The 12,936-nt window shown below is 52.6% G+C and overlaps 1 protein-coding gene across 7 annotated transcripts in view; it reads left to right on the top strand.

The window, feature by feature from the left end:
- Nucleotides 1-12,619, top strand: part of SCN5A (sodium voltage-gated channel alpha subunit 5) — a gene marked incomplete at both ends in the record, with an annotated part of 87,255 nt that extends 74,636 nt beyond the window's left edge. For 4 of the 7 annotated variants that reach the window (XM_082638678.1, XM_082638676.1, XM_082638682.1 and 1 more), the window contains 7 exons: nucleotides 985-1,107; nucleotides 2,941-3,222; nucleotides 5,324-5,377; nucleotides 5,966-6,107; nucleotides 6,775-6,875; nucleotides 8,083-8,353; nucleotides 11,379-12,619. In XM_082638678.1, coding sequence (XP_082494804.1) covers nucleotides 985-1,107; nucleotides 2,941-3,222; nucleotides 5,324-5,377; nucleotides 5,966-6,107; nucleotides 6,775-6,875; nucleotides 8,083-8,353; nucleotides 11,379-12,619 — 2,214 coding nt within the window. The remainder of the gene's footprint in view (nucleotides 1-984; nucleotides 1,108-2,940; nucleotides 3,223-5,323; nucleotides 5,378-5,965; nucleotides 6,108-6,774; nucleotides 6,876-8,082; nucleotides 8,354-11,378) is intronic. The other 3 variants (XM_082638680.1, XM_082638679.1, XM_082638681.1) reach the window with 2 other exon arrangements.
- Between the last annotated feature and the right edge of the window lie 317 nt (nucleotides 12,620-12,936).

The following is a 12,936-nucleotide window of genomic DNA, read 5'->3' as shown; positions in this document are numbered from 1 at the left end:
CCTGAGAGATGCCCCTCATCCTCTCCCGGGTGGGGGCAGCACAGAAGTCCATCCTGGGAGTCTTCCTCGTCCAAGCCCCTTTGCCCAGCCTTCTCCCAACCTGCTGCTTCCAAGCCTGGGAGGAGGGTCCGGGAGTCAGGGCCCCGCCTGCAGCCCCTCGCCACCGTCAGGCTGCCCTCAGAGCTAGGGTGGTGGTAATGGTGATTGCCGGCGAGGTCAGGCAGGAGGCCACTTCTAACCTGTGATCACCGGCCAGCAGTGACATAAGAAGGGATTGGATGCCCCTGGAACTTTAGAAGGATAAAATCCACTGGGTAGAAATGCCCCGGTGAGGGCGGGGCAGAGAAAGCAGACAGCAGAGAACAGTCCTCAGGGGCTCCATCTGCGCTTCCCTTCTTTGAAGACGGCAGAATGTTGTGAGGTCCAGCTTTGGGGAAATGCCCCAGGATTGTCTGTCTGCTCATACTCAACTCAGGACAGTCCTTCCCCAGAGAGTCTACGTTGGGGCAGGGAAGGGGCAGGCCCAAGAATCTGACTTGAAGGAAAGCACATGGGACCTAAAGCCCAGTCTTTGTGGCCCTGCTCCTCCACACTAGTGGGTGGCTTTGGAACTCAGTTTTCTCATCTGTAGCATTGGGAGGTGCGTTCCAAGTCCTGGGGTGAGTGCGGCTATTACAGATGTACGTGTGTGTGTGTGTGTGTGTGTGTGTGTGTGTGTGTGTGTGTGTGTGAAGTGCACACAGCAGGCCCTCGGTGAAGGTCTGAAAGCTGGGACATGCTTGGGCTTGCCCCCAGCCTCTTGGGCTGCAGGAAGGCTGGCCCAACACAGGACAGCCTGTGAAGACGATCCAGCCGGGAATCAGAAAGACTGGACACAGGAAGGCCTGCTGGCTCTCTCATACCCAGCCTGTTTTCGGTGGGCCAGGAGCCCTGCCACTGTCTTGAGCTGTCCCCGTGGCTCCACTCCCACCCTGCCTCCCACAGGTCTCACTGATCAGCCTGGTGGCCAACGCGCTGGGCTTTGCTGAGATGGGCCCCATCAAGTCACTGCGGACCTTGCGTGCGCTCCGACCCCTGCGAGCCCTGTCACGATTTGAGGGCATGAGGGTAAGAGGGGTGGCTCTTCCCACAGGGGCAGTGGGAAGTGGCTTCATGGAGGGGACCCACAGGCTCACTTGCTGTCCAGGCGGCCCTGACCTGGTGGGAGCATGTACAGGATCTCCAGGAAGCACGGCTGGGCTTGGTGGCACTCGGAGATGGAGAGCTGTGAGAACCTCCCCCCAGGCCTGCCACCCCCAGCCCTGTGGGCTCCATGAGGGCCAGAGAGCCCTGGATAATGGAGAGGAAGTGAGACCTGGGGCACAGGTGTCTCAGCTGCAGCCAGCCCCACCGGCCCAGGGCCCCTTCAGCTTCTGCTCTCCAGCGGGGCCTCGTGTCTGTGTGTGCCCCGGCTCCGTGTGTCCGGCCCTGTCCCCTGCCTCCTGGCCATCACAGGCTGCCTTCCCTCTGTGATAGGCAGTAGGGCAGTGCTAGGGAGGATGAAGGAAGCAAGGAAGGAGCCAGCTGTATTCTCCATCAGAGAGCAGTTTGTATTTGCTTAGTAAACTCTTTGGCACTATTTTCTAAGTGCAGAGCCCTCTGCGTTTTTTTCAAGCCACCAAATTTTACCAAAGAATGTGCACATATAAGGCAAATTGAAAAGCCCACTAAGAAAAAACATTATCCATCTTATATAGCAAGAAAACAAACCCATGTGTTTGTGTGGGTTTTTTTTTTTTGTTTCTTGTTTTTACAAAATGCGCACAGTTCTGTTGTGACTTAGCAGACACGTCTGTGTGTCTCTCACTGACACAGCAGGCACCATTACACAGCCCCAATTTGGCTGATGGTTTTGAACTTTGCTCACACCCCGAATCCATGGAGAAACAAACTGCTTATTTCCGGTGGGAAGCCATTCACAAGTGAATAATCCGACCTAAGTTAAATGTCTCTTTGGGAGCAAGGACATTTTGTTCTGGGACAAGGGGACATGGGGGAGACACTAGTTACCAGGAATGCCTCTGCTGTGGCTGCTGGCCACAGAGCCAGAGAAGGGCAAACGGGAGAGTTGGTTTCCCACCCTGTTCCCAGGTTCATCATGCCTGCTGGGGGGCCACAGACCGACCCCCTCCTTTGCGTGTGTCAGCATTACCATATCCACCGCCCAGCCCCACACCAGCTCCGCTCCTAGTCTGTGTGGCAAACGTTCCTGGCTCACAGACAGCTGAGAACTAGGTCCCTCACTGGAGTGGAGTCCCCAGTTATTTTTGCCAAGGATACTTCTCCTGGGTGCTGTGAGTTTAAATGAAGAACATGGGGCCATGGCCCCATGGGGTCAGAGAGCCTCTCCCTGGGGAGGGCAGAGGCACAAGGAGCGTGCACACCACCCGCCCTGCCAGCCCTGCTCCCACCGCAGCATGAGAGGCTGTCAGAGCACCCTCCAGACGTACCACCCATACCACCGGAGGTCCCCTGGGCACACTTTACAGGAGAACACCCATCCATCCCGGTAGCAGCAACCCCAAAGGAAACCAGAAGCTTAGCTCAGAGAGTGTATGTCCAGAGGCCCTTTCTCATCAGACTTGTGGCATACTCGTCCAGCAGAGACCCTGCTGAAAATTAAGTTTGAAGGTCATGGATTCCGGGCAGAGCCAAGAAGGGAAAGGCAGATGTTCTGAGCTGTGTCAGACTTCAGGGTGCAAAGCAAAAGGCGTGTGTGTTCTCTCTCACTCCCCTCACTGCCAGCCAGAGCTTCCAGCCATGGATTCCCCTTCAGGGACAGGAACTGTTCCCCATCCCCATAGGGACCTATACCCAGGAGGTTCAGTAGGTTGGAGGCCTTGAAAAGGGTGTGTGTTCTGGGCACCCCCAGGAACTGAGCCTCTTCTCTGCCCACTTGAGGTTGTGGTCAATGCCCTGGTGGGCGCCATCCCCTCCATCATGAACGTCCTCCTCGTCTGCCTCATCTTCTGGCTCATCTTCAGTATCATGGGCGTGAACCTCTTCGCGGGGAAGTTTGGGAGATGCATCAACCAGACTGAGGGAGACCTGCCCTTGAACTACACCATCGTGAACAACAAGAGCGACTGTGTGTCTTTCAACATGACTGGCGAATTGTATTGGACCAAGGTGAAAGTCAACTTTGACAACGTGGGAGCCGGGTACCTGGCCCTTCTGCAGGTGGTAAGTCCTGTGGGGGTGGGGAAGGGCCTTCCTTCCTCCTACTGGCTGACCAGCTACAGGCACCTTCCCCTGTGCTGTGGGCAGGAGAGGGAGAGCGGGGCCACCCTGGATCCTCACAATAGGATCATGTTGCCCAAAGGAGGCTTAGGATTCTCCAGGGAATTCTTGGCTGCTTGGGAAGGCCCCAGATTTTCCATTCTAATGAAGATGCTACATTCTCCAAGTATGGCATGGGGCTTCAGCACTACGGCAGAACCAGCTCCCCAGACAGCAGTCAGTTTGGCAGTACGATGGCACAGATTGCAAGTGAATGACCATAGACACCCAGGAACTGAACTATTAGCAAAATTGTAACTCTGGCCACCCCTCTGTTATAAAATGTAGTGATATCTCCTGCATTGTTAAAAGAATATATTTCCTTTCATCTCTATTGTGCAAGATGTGTGATGTTTAAACATGCATGGCCTTCCCCAGTCTTTCCAAAGTTTCCATTGATTTGTGAGGATAGTGGCTTCAGTGATTATAATGCACAGCATACAAATAACCTTGACAACAGAAATCAATCTGAACCATAACATGCAAAGCTGCAGCTTGTTCTTCTTGCTGTCCCAACCAAAAGCTCAGACACCTGTCTCTAGTCCCCAGAACAGAGGGAAGCTTGGCACATCCCCTCACACCTCCACCCACCTCTTAAATCACAGGGATAGCTTTCTCCAACGTGAAATACATCGTGGGGAACATGATTAGAGCCACACTCAGAGCGCCTTCCATCCCTGTGACTGTCCCTTCTGAATGTCAGAACTTGGAAGGAAAGCCCCCTTTCTGTTGCAGACAGAACCGCACAGTGGCTGGGAAGAATTCGGTCACGGGCATCTCGTAACCTTGGGTGGTCCCCAGCAGGTCCCACAACATCTCCAGGCCTCTCTGTACAGGTGAGGGCCCCATGGCACAGGGAGCTGAAGCAGTTGCCTTCTCTGCGGCCACCTTGGTTTCCCTCTGCCCTGCCTGACTCATAAAAACTCTCAGACATGGAAAGTCTGTGCAGACCAGCTTATACCCTGAAAGTAGTCTCAGGACACAATCGGATTTTGCCAAGGACACAAGTGAGATCCGCTAGGCAATTGGTCTCACCACCAAGCATGTCCCTCAGGCTCTTCTGAATCATCATAGCATCCCAGACTTGGGCAGTCCATGCAGCCAGTGCCAGGACCTTGTCCTATTCGGCCTCCTCTTTCCTGCCTTGTGTACCATGCCAGCGCCAGCATGTATGGACTCACAAGAGCCAATTGCTACATTTTCCAATATTTTGCAAGCCATTATTGAAAATTAGATTTTATAAACTTGTAATTAACTCAATGATATTGAAACGAAATCAGAACTCACCATTACCACTTATTATCATCTATGCTCTTGAGGTTATTCACACCTATTATATCCATACAGTGGAAATATTCCAACGCTGTGCTCCTCTTCCCGACTCTGTGGTCAGTAATGACATGTTGGCAACTTAAGGATGGCAATGATGGGAGTATTTACACAGAGAAGTTGGCAAACACAACAATCAGGGCTTTTCTTTTTCTTCTGGAAAGCCATTTGTTAGCCATTTGCCAACACACCACTAGCAAAAGGACCCCCTTAAGTATGAGGGAAGGTTGGGATTCTTCAGGGACTTCCTTTGAAAAGCTATGAAGCAGAAGCCATAAGGCTCATGACAAAGGGGACCAGGTCAGCCCTGGAGTCCTTAAGTAAGAACTGAGAGCCCAAGAGCCACCTCTCTCTCCCTGATACCTGCTGTGCGCTTCTGTGTCATTTTAGAATCTGAAATGAATGTGGATCTGAAGGGAAGTCTCTAAGAATTTTATTCCCCCACTGTATGACCTTCTTGGGGTGTCTGCTTGGCTGGCTTCCCCTCCTCCTCAGCCCTGAACAAGAAGGCCTTTCCCTGACCACCCAGCCATTTGGATACTGCTGAAAGGGTGGGATGGACTGCTTGCTTCTTGTAGGAGGTTATTTCCTGGCCTCATCTGCCCAGACAGGAGCCCTAAGTAGCCCCATAGATGCAGAATTAAATGATTTCCTTACTCTTGTTTTCTCCTTCCAGGCAACATTTAAAGGCTGGATGGACATCATGTATGCAGCTGTGGACTCCAGGGGGGTAGGTTGTCACACTGGCCTCTCTGCCTGAGTCAGGCACCCGAGGTTCCCAGCTGCTTGGCCACCAGGGAATCAGGGTCTACATCCCATAAGGGCCAGGTCTCTTGTGTCAAACCAGAGTTGAGCCTCTTGGAATGCCTAGGCCTGGCCCTGGGGCAAGGTTGTGTGGTCTCCCAAGGAGTCCCCAAATTTACAAATATCTTTCAAATTAAATTCACTGTAATTTAGTTGAATCAAAGTCTTACCCCAGGAGGATGGGGTGGAACCAACAGAGACATAAATCAAGTTTCTCCTCTGTCCTTGTGTTCCACCCCCATCACACTGACAGTTACAGGCTGAGAGATGCCCCCATATACTCAAACCTCCCAGTGACCCAGGGGAAGGAGCCATGCAGGGATGCTGTGCCAGCCCTGAGCCCAGCATGCCTGCCCTCCTCACCTGCCACCACCCACTCTTCTCAACTCCATCCCCACCCACCCATCACACACACTCAGACATACACCCTGTGTGGTGACCTTCCTCTGACACACCCAGCCAACCCACCCCCATTCCCGCCTGTCTGACCTCCCGTCTGGTTTCTCCCCTCTAGTATGAAGAGCAGCCCCAGTGGGAATACAACCTCTACATGTACATCTACTTTGTTATTTTCATCATCTTCGGGTCTTTCTTCACCCTGAACCTTTTCATCGGTGTCATCATTGACAACTTCAACCAACAGAAGAAAAAGATACGTAGAGCACAGGTTCCCCAGGCTAGAGGGCAAGGCTGGATGCCAGGGACTTGGGAGCCTTTCCGGCTCCTGGCCCCAGTTTTCCTTCCTGTTGGGGATGGTCCTCTTCTTGCTCCTGTTGGGATAGGGTGGGAGAGGAGTGTGTCCATGATGTGACCTGCTTAGGGCTGTAAGCCTGTAACAAGGGGGCCCACGCCTGCCGTAGTCTGAGAGATGAGGCTCCTAAGAGAACCTGGGGTGAGGGTTGTGTCTGTTTACCTGGTCCGTGATCAGGGACAATGGCGGGGGCGGTGCTGCACAAAGGCCAGGGTCTTCCAGGAGCTCCATCAGAGGGGCCCTGATTGGGTGGCAGGCAAACCAAGTGGGCAGAGAGAACTTCCAAGGTGGCTGAGCTGGGCAGGGGAGAGGATGGGAGTAGGGACTGGATTTGCAAGTCACAAAGTCAGAGAGAGCTCAAGGAGAATGGGGACAGGGACCCAGGAGAAGCAGGTCTGGGGGTGGGGGAAATCTCTGGTGCAGGATAGAGGCACACTTTTCTGCCCCGGGAGAGGAAGTGTGGAGGAGTGCAACCCTGGCACCCTCATCAAGGAGGCAAGATCCATGTGCCCTCCATGCTGGGGGCTCTGAGAACTCCAAAATGAAGCTGGTGCCTATCTCTCTGCACTTAGGGGGCCAGGACATCTTCATGACAGAGGAGCAGAAGAAGTACTACAATGCCATGAAGAAATTGGGCTCCAAGAAGCCCCAGAAGCCCATCCCACGGCCCCTGGTGAGTCAGGCTCTCGATTTGATGGGAGTGGGGAGGATCAGCCGAGGGGACCCTGAGAAGGCCCCACGCCACAAGACCAGCTATCAGGGCCTCTTCACAGTCTTTTGGCCCAGCCCAGGGCCCTCAGCCTGTCCAGGAAAGGAGGGACCTATAACCACGCACAGGGGCCTCAGTCTCATGGAGATAGAGGGGAAGGCATGAGACAGCTATGGCAGCCCAGGGGACACTTCCCTCCCACAGGAACCTCTCAGTGAGCCCTCTTCTTCCCTGCAGGGCTGCAGGCTTTCCCCAGGGAGCGCAGGGCAGCCTGCCCCCACCCCCATGCATAACCTCATCCTTGCAACTCCGTGAGCAGTAGACTTCCCTGGTAGGTGGGGCCCAGAGGGGTGCTGGGTTCTCTGCTAGGCTGACTCCCTTGGCCCAAAAAAGTGTGTGTGTGTGTGTGTGTGTGTGTGTGTGTGTGTGTATTGGAGCAGGATGGGGGCAGTACTGAGGTTAATTAGGTGAATGATACCTAAATCACTAACTTGTAAGTGGCAGCCCCAGTTTTTGCATCTAATTCATCCATTTCATCTGATACTTTCCTGTTCTCCATGCTCGGTTCTAGGTTAGTTGTGTGTGTGTGTGTGTGTGTGTGTGTGCGCGCGCGCGTGCACGTGCACACGTGTTTTCACTTATTTATAATCGTCTCTCTTTCCCAAAATAATCTTACAATTAAAGACATATAAAATACAGTCAGTTAGAATCCACTGGACCACCAGGGAAGTCCCAAGTAGAATAAATAAAATAAATTCCACAAAAAGAGTGGAGAAAATTTGTTAACCTGAGGACTGAGACAATTACTAGGACTGAACTTTAAATCTGACCTTGAGCCTTCAGACAGTGGGAAAAAAAAGGGAAGCATGATGAATGATGTGCTGAGGAAACTCGGAGTAAGAGAGGTCCGTTTCTGAAGAGCCGTCAGAGATGGTCTCAGGGAAGAGAGAGCCTAGGGCTGGGCCTGGAAGCCCAGAGAGCTTTCAGCAGGAGAGCCAGGCTGGCCAGCATCCTGACTTCTTCCTCTTTCCGTGACTGTCTGGGGGCGTTGCCCACCCTCCCCCCAGAGGATGAAGTAAGAGGGTAGGTGGCCTGGGCTGAGAGGCAGCAATGGGGGCATGCTAGCCTGTCTGAGGCCCCTGCTGAGCCCGTCCTTTGCCCCTCCTTTCAGAACAAGTACCAGGGCTTCATATTCGACATTGTGACCAAGCAGGCCTTCGATGTCACCATCATGTTTCTCATCTGCTTGAACATGGTGACCATGATGGTGGAGACAGATGACCAGAGCCCTGAGAAGGTCAACATCTTGACCAAGATCAACCTGCTCTTCGTAGCCATCTTCACAGGCGAATGTATCATCAAGATGGCTGCCCTGCGCTACTATTACTTCACCAACAGCTGGAACATCTTTGACTTCGTGGTTGTCATCCTCTCCATCGTGGGTGGGTATGCAAGTCGGCTAGGCAGAAAAGCTCTCCCCAGGCCAGGCCTTTCCCTCTCCTCCAGCCCTGGATCTGTACTTAATAACAAGTACACCAGGCTCCTGCATTCTTTTCTCTCTACATTCCTTGCCTCTCCCCCCATCTCATACACACACGCACACCCACACACACATCTGGGAGGGCCCAATCAGGCCAAGGGGCCAACCTGGTAGAGGACCCAGTACCCCCTCCTGGCCCCACCCTCCCTGGAACCCTGGGACACATCTCTCTGATTGGAGAGCTTCAAGGATGAGTCTGGAAAAGGGAATGGGACCTGTGGGGGCTTTCCTGCCTTCCCAAGGGAAGCCTTCCCCTTAGGCTGAAGGAGGAAGAGGTTCCAGAGTCGGGAGGCAGGTGGCCCTCTAAAGTAGAAGTTATCCCTGGAGATGGAAAATTCTGGAGTCTAGCCACCCAGGTATGTGCCAGGCTCCTTCAGACATCACCTGCCTCATGCAGTTTACCTTATAAAGTCAGCACTGAGGCAGGGACATCATACAACTAGGGAGAAGCAGAGACAGGATTCATACACAGTCTACTCAGGCTGCTATAACAAAATACCAGACTGGTTAACTTATAAACAATAGAAATTTACTTCTCACAGTTCTGGATGCTGGAAGTCCAAGATTAAGGCACCAGCATAATCATGTTTTCTGGTGAGGGTCCTTTTCCTGGTTCATAACCTGCACCTTCTTGCTACGTCCTCACAAAGTGGAAGGGGCTAGGGAGCTCCATGAGCCTCTTTTATAAGGGCACTAATCCCATTTATGTGGGCTCCACCCTCATGGCTTAAGCCCTCCCAAGTTCCCACCTTCTAATACCATCATCTTTGAGAGTTGGGATTTCAACATATGAATTTAGGGGGAGACAGAAACATTCAGACCATAGCACATGCCCATATCTGTTTAACTTCAGAGCCCAAGTTCTTTTTTTAACAACAGTTTTATTGAGATATAATTTACATAACATAAAATCCACCCTTTCAAGTGTACACTTCAGTACTTTTTAGTATATTCACATCACAACCATCATCACACTCTAATTTTAGAATATTTTCCTCATCCCCAAAAGAGACTCTGTACCCATTTAGCGATCAGTCCCCATTTTCCCTCTCCCCAGCCCCTTGGCAACCAGTAATCTAAAATTTTGAGGGACCGCCAAACTGTTTTCCAAAGTGGCTGCACCATTTTACATTCCCATCCTCAATGTATGAGGGTTCCAATTACTCCACATCCTTACCAACACTTGTTATTTTCCGTATTTTTTAATTATAGCCACGCTAGTGGGTATGAAGTGATATCTTATTGAGGTTTTGGTTTGCATTTCCTTGATGACTAATGATGATGAACATCTTTTTATGTGTTTATTTGTCATTTTCCTTGGTATATCTTGGTATATAATAAGAATAATGTCTTGGAGGAATGTCTTCAAATCCTTTGCTCAATTTTTTAATTGACTTACTTATGTTTTTATTGAGTTGTACGAATTCTTTATATATTCTGGAGGCCAGTCCCTTATCAGATATATGATTTGCAAATATTTTCTCCCATCCTATAGGTTGTCTTTTCACTTTTTTCATTGTTATCTCTTGAAGCACAAAGCTTTTATTTTTAAGTCCAATTTATCAATATTTTTTTTCTTTTGTCACTTGTGTTCAGGGCCCAGTTTTGACCCTGCCCCCACAGACTTCTGCCTTGGGGTGACTAGCTTTCATCTTTCTGCCATGTTCAGACCCTGCCTTCAGTGACTCAGAGGCAAAAGCAGGGGCTGCTATGGCTGCAGTGATGGGCAGATGGTTAGAAGCTGGAAGTTAGGTCAGGAAATGCTCCGAGAGATCCCAGGCAGGGGTGAGGGCGAGATTGTGCCTGGTGGGACTGGAGAGAAGCTTTAGAGAATGAGGGTGTCAGGAACAGGAACAGAGCCCTTGAGGCATAGTCTCAGAGATTCCAGGAGGTGCAGTCTGTACTCAGGAACACCTACTGATCCCAGAGCTTGTGTACCAGAGAGGCACAGTTAACAGGTCGACTTGGAGCCAGAGTGTCTGAGTCAAATCGCAGCTTCTCACTGACTAGGTGGTAACTTGGATAAGTTTCCTCTTCCGGAAAATGAGGATAATGGTATCAGCTTACCTCCTAGGGTAAGCCCTTTCTTCTGTTGGAAGGACTAAATGGATGGGTATGAATTGCTCAACCCAGTGCCCTGTTGACAGTGAACACTGGACACATGTCAGCCGGTGACATTATTATCATATGAGGAGTCTGGAAAGGTCACTTGGGCCAATACAAGGCAAGTGTATTCCACTCTTTCTCCTATAACTTACATCCCTGCTCCTTGAAACTCCAAATCCAGACTAGTCAGTAGAAATGGGTGGGCAGGCCTGGCAGCTAGCAGAGTTGGGAGGGTCATAGGAAGCACCTCAGAGAGGCTGAGATGCGAGAGGCGAGGTGCGGGGAGTGGGCCGACTGCCTGGCCAGTGCCTCTTGTATTTCAGTGTGCACACAAACCACCTGGGCTTGTTAAAACACAGTGGGTCTGGGGCGGAGCTGAGATTCTGCATTTCTGATACGTGCCCAGGAGATCAGGCTTCTGGTCCTTGGACCACACTTTGAGTAGCAAGGAGCTAAAAGTTCCCGAATTCTGGTCCGAGGTGGGCCACCAAGATGCTGAGAAAGTCCCCTGAGGCCTCAGAACCCAAGATCTGGAAGATGAGCCTGGTACGGCTCTGCAGGTGTTCTCAGGAGACTAAGGAACGGAGTGCTAAGAAGGCATTTTGCAAAAGATGCAGGTACTGTAGGTCCTCCTTTTCTGGACCACAGTTGCAGCAATGGAGACTCAAAGAGGTGGGTGGAGGCAGGGTCCTTGCAGGTCCCAGGTGACCCAGGCCTCTGCTCCCTGGCTCCTCGCTGTACAGAGACACCTCCCAGCGATGCAGGGCTGGAGGGAGGACAGCAATGCCATCAGTGACCACAGTCTGCATTGTTTCCCACAGGCACTGTGCTCTCAGACATCATCCAGAAGTACTTCTTCTCCCCAACGCTTTTCCGAGTCATCCGCCTGGCCCGGATCGGCCGCATCCTCAGGCTGATCCGCGGGGCCAAGGGCATCCGCACGCTGCTCTTCGCGCTCATGATGTCCCTGCCCGCCCTCTTCAACATTGGGCTGCTGCTCTTCCTGGTCATGTTCATCTACTCCATCTTCGGCATGGCCAACTTCGCCTACGTCAAGTGGGAGGCTGGCATTGATGACATGTTCAACTTCCAGACCTTCGCCAACAGCATGCTGTGCCTCTTCCAGATCACCACATCGGCAGGCTGGGACGGGCTCCTCAGCCCCATCCTCAACACGGGGCCTCCCTACTGCGACCCCAACCTGCCCAACAGCAACGGCTCCCGGGGGAACTGCGGGAGCCCCGCCGTGGGCATCCTCTTCTTCACCACCTACATCATCATCTCCTTCCTCATTGTGGTCAACATGTACATCGCCATCATCCTGGAGAACTTCAGTGTGGCCACGGAGGAGAGCACGGAGCCCCTGAGTGAGGATGACTTCGACATGTTCTATGAGATCTGGGAGAAGTTTGACCCGGAGGCCACCCAGTTCATTGAGTATTCGGCCCTGTCCGACTTTGCTGACGCCCTGTCTGAGCCGCTCCGAATCGCCAAGCCCAACCAGATAAGCCTCATCAATATGGACCTGCCCATGGTGAGCGGGGACCGTATCCACTGCATGGACATCCTCTTTGCCTTCACCAAGAGGGTTCTGGGTGAGTCTGGGGAGATGGACGCCCTGAAAATCCAAATGGAGGAGAAGTTCATGGCGGCCAACCCGTCCAAGATCTCGTATGAGCCCATCACCACCACACTCCGGCGCAAGCATGAGGAGGTGTCGGCCACGATCATCCAGCGGGCCTTCCGCAGGCACCTGCTGCAGCGCTCCATGAAGCACGCCTCCTTCCTCTTCCGGCAGCAGGCGGGCAGCAGCGGCCTCTCTGAAGAGGATGCCCCCGAGCAGGAGGGCCTCATCGCCTACATGATGAACGAGAACTTCTCCCAGCGCCTTGTCCCACCCTCCAGCTCCTCCATCTCCTCCACGTCCTTCCCACCCTCCTATGACAGCGTCACCAGGGCCACCAGCGATAACCCCCAGGCGCGGGCATCTGACTACAGCCCCAGCGAGGATCTCACGGACATGCCCCTGTCCCCAGACAGGGACCGTGAATCTGTCGTGTGAGCATGCCCCGGTGGGCCAGCGCACAGTGTCATGGCAAACCTGAATGCAGCCCCAGACCAGCAGCCGTTGAGCCATCTGTCCTTGCTTTGGGCTTCAGGAGTGAGAGATGAGCCTCGGCCCCATGGACCGACAAAGCAGAGTCCTGTGCACTATGCTGACAGCTGTAAGCATTTGGCTAAGCCAGCCGTTCGGGGTGGCCTGTCCCTAGAGGCCCAAAGTGTACCAGTCCTGGCGGAAGGTTCTGGTCAGGCAACACCCCAGGGCTCTGACGAGCAACTCCATCCCAGCTGCTGAGACAAAATACAAAACTGAGACTG

This window comes from Mesoplodon mirus (assembly GCF_964341445.2).
Source record: "Mesoplodon mirus genome assembly, chromosome: 12".
NCBI classification, from domain to species: Eukaryota; Metazoa; Chordata; class Mammalia; order Artiodactyla; family Ziphiidae; genus Mesoplodon; species Mesoplodon mirus.
This window is presented reverse-complemented; position numbering and strand designations above follow the sequence as displayed.